Source organism: Nannobrachium achirus, assembly GCF_963921795.1.
Source record: "Nannobrachium achirus genome assembly, chromosome: 7".
Taxonomy (NCBI): Eukaryota; Metazoa; Chordata; class Actinopteri; order Myctophiformes; family Myctophidae; genus Nannobrachium; species Nannobrachium achirus.
This window is the reverse complement of record NC_137816.1, coordinates 35012953-35021885: the sequence shown is the minus strand read 5'-3', so window position 1 is coordinate 35021885 and position 8933 is coordinate 35012953. Positions and strand designations below refer to the sequence as shown.

Below are 8933 nucleotides of genomic sequence, written 5' to 3'. Positions count from 1 at the left end.
CGACATCATAGTCGCCTGGGCGGTGGAAGGCTTTACACCGCGGTGTAGTCTTTTCAAGTCTTTTTGAGTCATGAAACTACAACGTTACGTCATTCCTCGCGGTGGAGAGCTTTACACCGCGAGTCCCAACACATCTCTCTGTTTTTACTATCAGACAGACAGGCTCTACACCCCGTTCACTGATTGGTCGATCTAGACCAGTCAGTCACGGTGTACAGGACTCCACCGTGAGTGACTATGATGTCCTGCACTTATTTTCTGACTCGCGGTGGAAAGCTTTCCACCTAAAATTTGCGGTGGAGAGCTCTCCACCGTACACTCTGATACGGGCATAAGAAGTAATGTTGGAGTGCCCATTGGGCAGATTTTTATGCCCATACATGGTGTTCCATGCGAGCCCACACTGTTTCGTAGGAACAGTATTTCTAGTTAGTAACAAAAGTTTCCAAATAAATGTAGTGAAGATTTAGATCCAAGTGGTAGTGGAGTAGAAGTACAAGTATTGGAAATTGGAAACACTCAAGTAAAGAAGGCTTACAAATACCTCAAAATTGTACTTAAAGGAGTAGGCCTAGTTCACCCGCAAAATGAAAAATTTCTGTTGACGCCATGGAGACTTGAATTTAATAATAGGTCTATTTTAGTTTTTTTTTGTCGCATTCTTAAGACAATAATTTGATTACAATGAATTTACTTCCGGATGGAGACCCAAATGCATTTGGGGGAATCAATGGGGGTACATTTACTATAATCTATTTTTTGTCTTAGGAATGCAACGTATAGAAAATAATATTATTGAACTCAAGTCTCCATGGCGTGAGTAATCAATAGAAAGAATTACATTTTGGGGGTGAACTAATCCTTTAAGTAAATGTATTTTGGGGGTGAACTAATCCTTTAAGTAAATGTAGGCTTTAGTAGGCTACTTGTTTACAGGATCACGTGATCATTCATTATCAATGATGTAGTGCGTCTCGCAGGTGTGCGACTGAAATGATTAATGAGGGCCTGGTTAGGCCTGTAGGTGTATATCCTGATTCCTGTACACTCAGGGTCCTTGTTAATTACCAATCCGTTCAACTATGGCTGCCTGGCTCACACACAATGTAGGCCTAACCGACTAAATGCCAACGGTAAAATGTATCCCACTTTAAATGTTTCAACGTCAGAGATAGACTTAAACCTTTCAAGGTCGCACACTACACTGAAACTATTCGGCCACCGGCACATCAAAGTATGCATCATATCAGTTTTGGGCGTGATGATCACTTTGGGAAACATTGCAGTTCTTATGGTCATTGCGTCTGCCGTGTCTGGATGGAAACGAAACACCCGGTACTTACTCCTGTCTCTCACCGCCGCAGATACCGCGTTTGGACTGGTCGTGATGCCCATGAACCTGTGGCTGAGCTTGTTCAAGGATTACAGTCAAGGTCCAGATGTCGTTTGTCACGTTGTGGCCTTTTTCAACGCCACTGTCTATTCGACTTGCATCTACACGCTGGCGTCCACGAGCCTCGAGAGGTACATCGCAGTGTTCTATCCCCTGAAATACTCAACGCTGATGACACGAAGGAGGACACTGCTCTTGATCGCGTTCGCCTGGTGCTTTCCTCCATGTCTGCTGCTGCCAATCTCGTTTCCAGATGGCATGATCATCGAGGTGCACTTTTCCGGAGCATCGTTGGTATGCAACCCAGTCTACTCCACAAATGTTCCATACTGTCTGACTTTGATATGTTTTATATTCTTCCCGTGCTCAGTCATCATGACCTATGCCAACGTCAAACTGTGGTGTGCTGCCAAGAAGCAGAGACTGAAGTTGCGCAAATACTGCGGTAGCAACAGGCCTAACATTGCAGTCAGGGTGGTTGTTCCTGTGATGACAGTTTATTACACCTGCTGGACACCCTGCATAGCAGCTATGATCTACAATGGTAAGCTGGATTCATCCTTTAAACCAACGGTTTTCAAGCTTTTTCATGTCATGTAAAGTAGGCCTACCCCCAAAATAAATAAATGGACACTTAAGATATATTATCCCGTGAATCCCCATTTGAAAATATAGGTATGCTAATGCCAGGGACCCCATAAGAGATTTTTGGCTCGTGATTCTCAACCATTTTAATTTCAAGTATCCCTGCCCCCACTTGTTTGACATGCACTAGGCTACGTACCGGGATGGTGTTTTTTACTGGTGTTTCAGTCCGAGTGTGGGGAAAGGGTGCGTTCGGAAATGCGCACCGGACTGCGCGGGCGTTTATCGTGGGCTTGCCCAGGCCTTACGGCCTGGGCATAAATATAACGATTGCATTCACCACGGCTTCGTAACTCGCGCGGCGCTCCGCCGGCCGCGCGGCCCTGGCCCGCTCTTCGCGGCCACTCGCGCCTGCGGCGCTCGGGGGCGAAGAGCAGGACCAAGGTCCGCTGGCCTTCGCGCCGCTTGCAATGTCGTGGACAATAAAACGAGCGCACCCTTTCATACACTCTGACTGAATCACCAGTAAAAAACACTCTCTCGCTACGTACCATAAGTGTCCATTTGGTTCCTAACTATCATTTTGCTGGGGACCCCTGAAAATCCCTCAAAGACCCCCAGATCCCCGGATCCCACTTTGAGAAACAATTAATGCTTTAAACTGTAAATCCACTTGGGCTTGTACTGTATTGACAGTATCTGTATGGTAGCTAATTGGCCTACACAAAAAAGAATGTTATTATTGAAATGGTAATAATTAGGTAAACCATAACTTATGATGCCCTAAAGCATGATATTTGTTAGTAGGGAGAACTCCACTAATGCTATGCAGGGGCGGTTTTTATAAACTGGGGGCTCCCCACAAAGGTAGTAAAAGAGGCCCCCCCCCCCCCATGAGCGCGCGTGAAAAATAGATATGCGTGAAAAAAACAGTATGCGTGTGTGCGAAGTGCAGGAATTAAAAATGCCACCCTCCAACTCAATACCTATTCTGAAAAAGTGATGATTTAGCATGACAAGACGATGAACTTGACAAGACAATGAAGAGCAGAGGCAGAGGAAGCCTATTTGTTGTCATTATGGTTGGTTTTAAATACCTAACCACAATCATTTTGGATCTATTTGATTAATTTAAGAAGAGTACAGTAAGGTAGCCTATATAGAGTAGGCCTATATGTATATTTTATACAGGACATATTTGATGCAGGACAATAATTATTTTAATAACAATAAGGGAATATCAGTGAATAATAATACTTTAAAATTATATTTTAATTATGAATTATTTAATTTAATTATTATTTTTCAAAATTTTGATAAAATTAAAGCTGCAAGCAGCAATGACCGGGCCCTCGCAGCTCTACCCACGTCACAAGGGGCAACAGCCAATCAGAAGAGGGGACAGGACTAAGTTAAACCAATTAAGGTGAAGGACTCTTGATGAAGTCATATGACACCAGCCACAAGTCTGTACGACAAACGGTTCATGAGATATAGAGGCACTTCCTGTTTGGCGAAGGGCACTTCCTGTTTGGCGAAGGAAGCGCCAATTAAGGTTAAGGACTCTTAATCAAGTCATATGACACCAGCCCCGAGTCTGTACGACAAACGGTTCATGAGATATAGAGGCACTTCCTGTTTGGTGAAGGGCACTTCCTGTTTGGCGAAGGAAGTTTGATCTCTGTGTGAAACCTATTGACTCCAGTGAGCAGTTGGTCAATTCTTTAAACAATCATAACTTTTGACAGGAATGGGCTAGAGACTTACTTTTTTTTCCTAAATGCTCAGAATAATGAGCCCAGCAGGGGGCCCCCTCTGCCTTGGGGCTCTACGCAGTTGCGTAGTCTGCGTAGAGCAAATGCCCGCCCCTGTATGGAAGGAGAACTCCACTAATGCTATGGACCAGAGCTAGATATTTGTTAGCCCCCTACAAAGCAAGAAACAAGACTCCAGAGAGGTTTTATTTCAATTGATTTCTCATTCTTCATATTTTGTAGCAGAAGGTTGATATTCTAATGCTATTTCTAGGTCTAAAAGTCGGATCCTCTTCATGGGTTTCATTTATCCTAACCATGCACTGACTGCATATATAGTGCCTCAGAATAATTTATAAGCTTGTATAAAGTCACAGCTAATGCTTAAATGGATAAGACATTTACAAAGAGCTTTGCAGTACAGTGGGCCAACCAGTGAAAGGTAAAGCTTAAACCTCCCAAACGGAAGCTGACAGTCACTTTTGACATATTTTTGTTATGGCATTTCATATTGAAGATGACTGTCATCACTACAAAAAGAAAAGAAAACAAAATCTGTTTCTGTCCACACCGGCAAACATTCGGTGTCATTAACAGCAAGCAACATGGTCATTATGGAAATGTATAAATTGGCCATTAATTATGATGTCTGCCTGACAGCCATTACAGGTAGCAGAGTACCAGAGTGGGTGGAGTTCGTGGTGGTTTGGCTGCCAGCCTCCAATGGTTTCCTCAACTGCATCTTCTACTTCTGGACTAACCACAACTTTCGTAGGAAGTTCCACTTAAACCTGCAGAGGTTGTGTCTGTTCCTTTGCCCGGGACTGGCCAAAACCATTGGGTGCTCCACTGATCCACAGGCACAGTGTGTAACAAATATCTTTCCCGGTCCACGCTCTACTAGTGTGTCATCTACTTGTACCCTTCTGACCCTGGCTGACAACAGCCACTTCTGAGGAACACCACATGCATGGCAGAGCAGATGACTGTCAATAGAAGGACGGGTATGGAGACACCACAGTGCTATCAGACTATGATCATAAAACAATAACCTCATGGTTCATTCTTCCTTATAATTTGAATTGTTTAGATTTTGTTTGTTCACTTTTCTTTTAAAATAACACTTCTTAATCAGTACAATAGTGTTCTACTGAGTAGAATACATAGAGAATGTGTAAGTTATTTTTTTTCTCATTTTGATTTATTTTCATCTTTTTTACATCAGGTCTCCATGCACTGTCAAAGAAGCCTCTTTAAACACATTTTAGTTACTTTTTTTTTAGTTATTCCATCTAAATTGCAGTAGCTTATGCAGCATGATGTCTCCCTTTCCTTTTATAGAATTACTTATAGGGTGTCACATTTAGCAGGTTGATCTCTTGTTTCTTACACAAACATATTTCACATCAAACAATTAGTCAAATAATCGGGTGAACTCGTATGACTTTTAATACAATAAAAAATTGTGTGTTACATTTAACATAACTGATGTTACAAGCACTTTGAAAGAGGTCATATGCCTACCAACTGCTTGATTTAAACTGTTCAATTCAACAACCTTGGAATATAACAGCTGGGCGAGGTTAACCTTTGAGTCAAAGATTTCAATGTATGCAAGGAGAAATGTAATTAAGCCACTACAGAGCAGAAAAGGTCACCTCATGTGTGTCTGAGAAAGATAATTCTTGCCTACTGTAAGTTTGACTCCTGTCTTTGTAACATCATGGTTACCTTTAGTCAGAGGTCCTTTATTTTGAGATGCTGGAGACTGCAATCTTCCTCTCTGTCATATGTCAGGGCATCTGCTCAAAATGTTAGACTGGCTAGTGTTTACTGGCATGTGATGGAGGCGTATTGACACAACCAGCAGTTTCCCACAGCTCCGCTCTTATTTGAACAGAAACGTTTTATTTAACTTATTTTAACCGTCAAGTTTCAGTTTGGTTTAAGACCATAGTGCAAGTTGGACAAAGGGTCACCTTGTGTGTCTGAAAAAATTATTCTTGCCTACTGTAGGATGTTTGACTTCTGTGTTTGTAACATCATGGTTACCTTTTTAGTCGGAGGTCCTTTATTTTGAGATGCTGGGAACTGCAATCTTCCTCTCTGTCAGGGCATCTGTCTGGCACAGCTCAAAATGTCAGCAGACTGGCTAGTGTTTACTGGCATGTGATGGGGGCTTATTCACATAACCTGACGTTTTTCCACAGCGCTGCTCTTATTTGAACCTTACTTTGACCTTCAAGATTCAGTTCGGATTAAGACCATAGTGCAAGTTGGAAATGTATTCAAACTAATTGTAAAATATTGCCAAAAATATGAAGACATATCATTTTTAGACAAATGTGAACTGAGTGGATTTTGTAAATGATTGACTTGTACATAAATTATACTTTATTATTCTATTGACTTTATTGTATTTAAAAATGGTTTGTTAATGTATTGGTTTCTGAAACATACTGTATGTTAAATAAAGAATTGTGCCTTTGACTTCAATCTCAAATGTACTGTATGTGTAGCTAGAAATATATTTATTGTACATTTATTGTACAGTATAAGCAATGTATTGTTTTGTATAGAAAACATGCAAAGGCCTTTTTTGGGTCTTTTTCTGCCTTGATAGGCCCAGGAAACGGGGGAGACTCAAACCAGCAATGCAATAGGGTTGCTTGTGTGCCTGGACCTCGCAGTCCAAGCCGATAGGCATGGCTTTTAGTGTAAATAGTAATACTCATACACATTCTGCTGGCTACAGTATGTTCAACTCCATAAACCGTGTCATAGTGAGAAAGAAACCTTGCTATACTGTACAATGAAATCTCATGCAAATGCTCTCAGCCCATTTTAATCTGATAAACCTCAGGCAGGTTGTCAAAATGTGTGTTAAAGAGCAACACAGCATGCTAATAAGCCCCAGAAGCTGTTCCCTGACAGCACATCACTGCATGAGCTGCTGCCTTGTTTGGTCCTAGTGCTCTTATATCACTCCAGTGCCCTCTAGGATGTATAGTAGAGTAGTACTAGGGCTAGGTTATATGACTTCAAATCAATAATCACAATCTTTGCCTTGATTGCGATAAAATTTAAATAGTTAAAATATCAAATGCACAAGCTCAATGCATTGCATCGTCGTGACACAACTTGATGCGTTGTGAGCTTTTAAATAACCTTTTTTTTATCTGGTTTGTGACTTGCCCAATGTATTTATAGATTACATCAATTTCTTACTTGTATTGTGTCAGTGGGCATATGGCCAGATGTGGAAAGTGATCTTATAATTTTTGTGATCCACGCACGTGTCACCTGTGAAAAGACTCATACAGTGACCACAACATCCATTAATGTTGTTCTAGATGGTGGAGGTCGTACAGAGACCAACCTCTAGGGCACTAGACTGACTGTACATTAGCACCACCAGCTCACCCTGAGGAAGATTCCAGTTATAAGTGACAACTGACAACTGAGCCATGGGGACTGATGCCTGTCATATAGTAGACATATGCTCACACAGTATGAAGGCTTTATATCTTTGTAGCATTTTTCTTTTTTGCCATAATGATGGCCTAACACTTTATATTAGTGGATACCGGGAAATAATTACTAATGGTTTAACCTCAGACAAGGGCCAACACTGAGCTAATTTGTTCTAATCTCTTGAATCCCACTTTTAATTAGAAGAAAAAAATATATATCTAGGAAAGATGTATTTCTCCTGTGTCTAATTACATTCCTATAATTACAATTTACAATTTTGTTAGACAGTTACCTGTATAATCCAGTGTTGTCCACAGGGGCGTCACAAGGGGGGGAAAAGTGGGACTGAGTTACTAGGGCCCAAGGTGGAGGGGCCTTCATTATTTTGTACTTTAGCTATTGAAAGGTTGTGAAAATGTGTGCAAATCTTCAATATATGTATTTTTTAAGCGAACATTTGTAACTCAAATTTTGCTTCTGGGGGGTCCCTGGTCCTTCACATGAAAAAGTTTGAGCACCAAGGATTTAGAAGACATTATAGAAGTTTCAAGATTTTTCAAAAATAGCAGATCTACAAGCCTCGCAGCGCGGCACTCGGTGCCACGCTGTGACCTTGTATATCTGCTATTTTTCAATAGTTAAAGCACAACATAATGCGTGATAATGCGTTCCCAGTCTAAATGGGTTAAACCCCCTCCCCCTATGAAGAACATTCATCGGGGGCCTGCAGTGAATCCTTGTACCCAGGGCCCAGAATTCGGTGCGACACCCCTGGTTGTCCAGTGATTCCTCATCTGTGAATTCTATAGGCTACCAGTGACAGGCTGTGTAGAGATAAGAAGACAGTTTACTGACAACTGCTAGTTATTTTGCCTAAGGTAATAATGGCAAACCTTTTCAACACATATGTTGTGTTTATCAGCGTCCCGTCCCAACACTGTTCGATGTTCCATATTTCTTTCCCACAGTGTGTGACAGCATTGATATATCATGGGCCATGAAGCCCTGAAGATATACTGCTAAATTCCTTGATGAATATACTGTATAAAGTGCAAATGCAATGTGCATGAATACATAAGATCCAAGTGCATAGTAATATTCTGTTTTTTCATCAATAGCTAAAATGAAAACACTGGTAGGCTATACAATTTCCTTGAAGATATACTGCCATCTTGTGTTCATGTTAGTAAAATCAGTCCAAAACTGATTTACTTCCAGGAATGTTGCATAATTTTGATATTGACTAATGCATAATACAAAATAGAATAATGATCATTACATTCTGCAATCATAATGTTGTAGCATCGTTGTATACATATTAGAATTGCATGGTAACATAGTGAAATTTGACCAGAATTTCCAACTGAGCTTTTAGCTGTGATTTTTTTACTAGACTATCTTGTGTTTTGCAACCATATGTTTACATTTTATGTGACAGAACTGATTATGAAGGATGAATCAATGTGTCAATTTGTACCTTCTGTGATTTCCTTGGCATATAACTAACATGAGTGTTCTTATGGATGCAGTGGTGAAAGGCTTCCATCACTATACCTAGCTCTAGCTGCTCCTCTTAAGGGGAAATAATTGTTGTTCACTCTGCTGGAATTGCAGGATTATATTAAAATGTATCAAAAGTTTTGAGTGTTCATCAAGAGAAGATCACTAATGACAATGGGGGGAAATACATCAGGACAGTCGTTTTTTGTTTTGTCAAAATTGTTCGT

General features: G+C 40.8%; 1 protein-coding gene across 1 annotated transcript; it reads left to right on the top strand.

Moving 5' to 3' along the window:
• Nucleotides 1-1138: 1138 nt before the first annotated feature.
• On the top strand, nucleotides 1139-4688 carry LOC308288725 (G-protein coupled receptor 52; the record flags this gene model as incomplete). The annotated part of the gene is made up of 2 exons (XM_080730195.1): nucleotides 1139-1937; nucleotides 4393-4688. The coding sequence occupies 2 exons, from the start codon at nucleotides 1139-1141 to the stop codon at nucleotides 4686-4688; spliced, it is 1095 nt and encodes a 364-aa protein (XP_080586321.1).
• Nucleotides 4689-8933: the final 4245 nt, after the last annotated feature.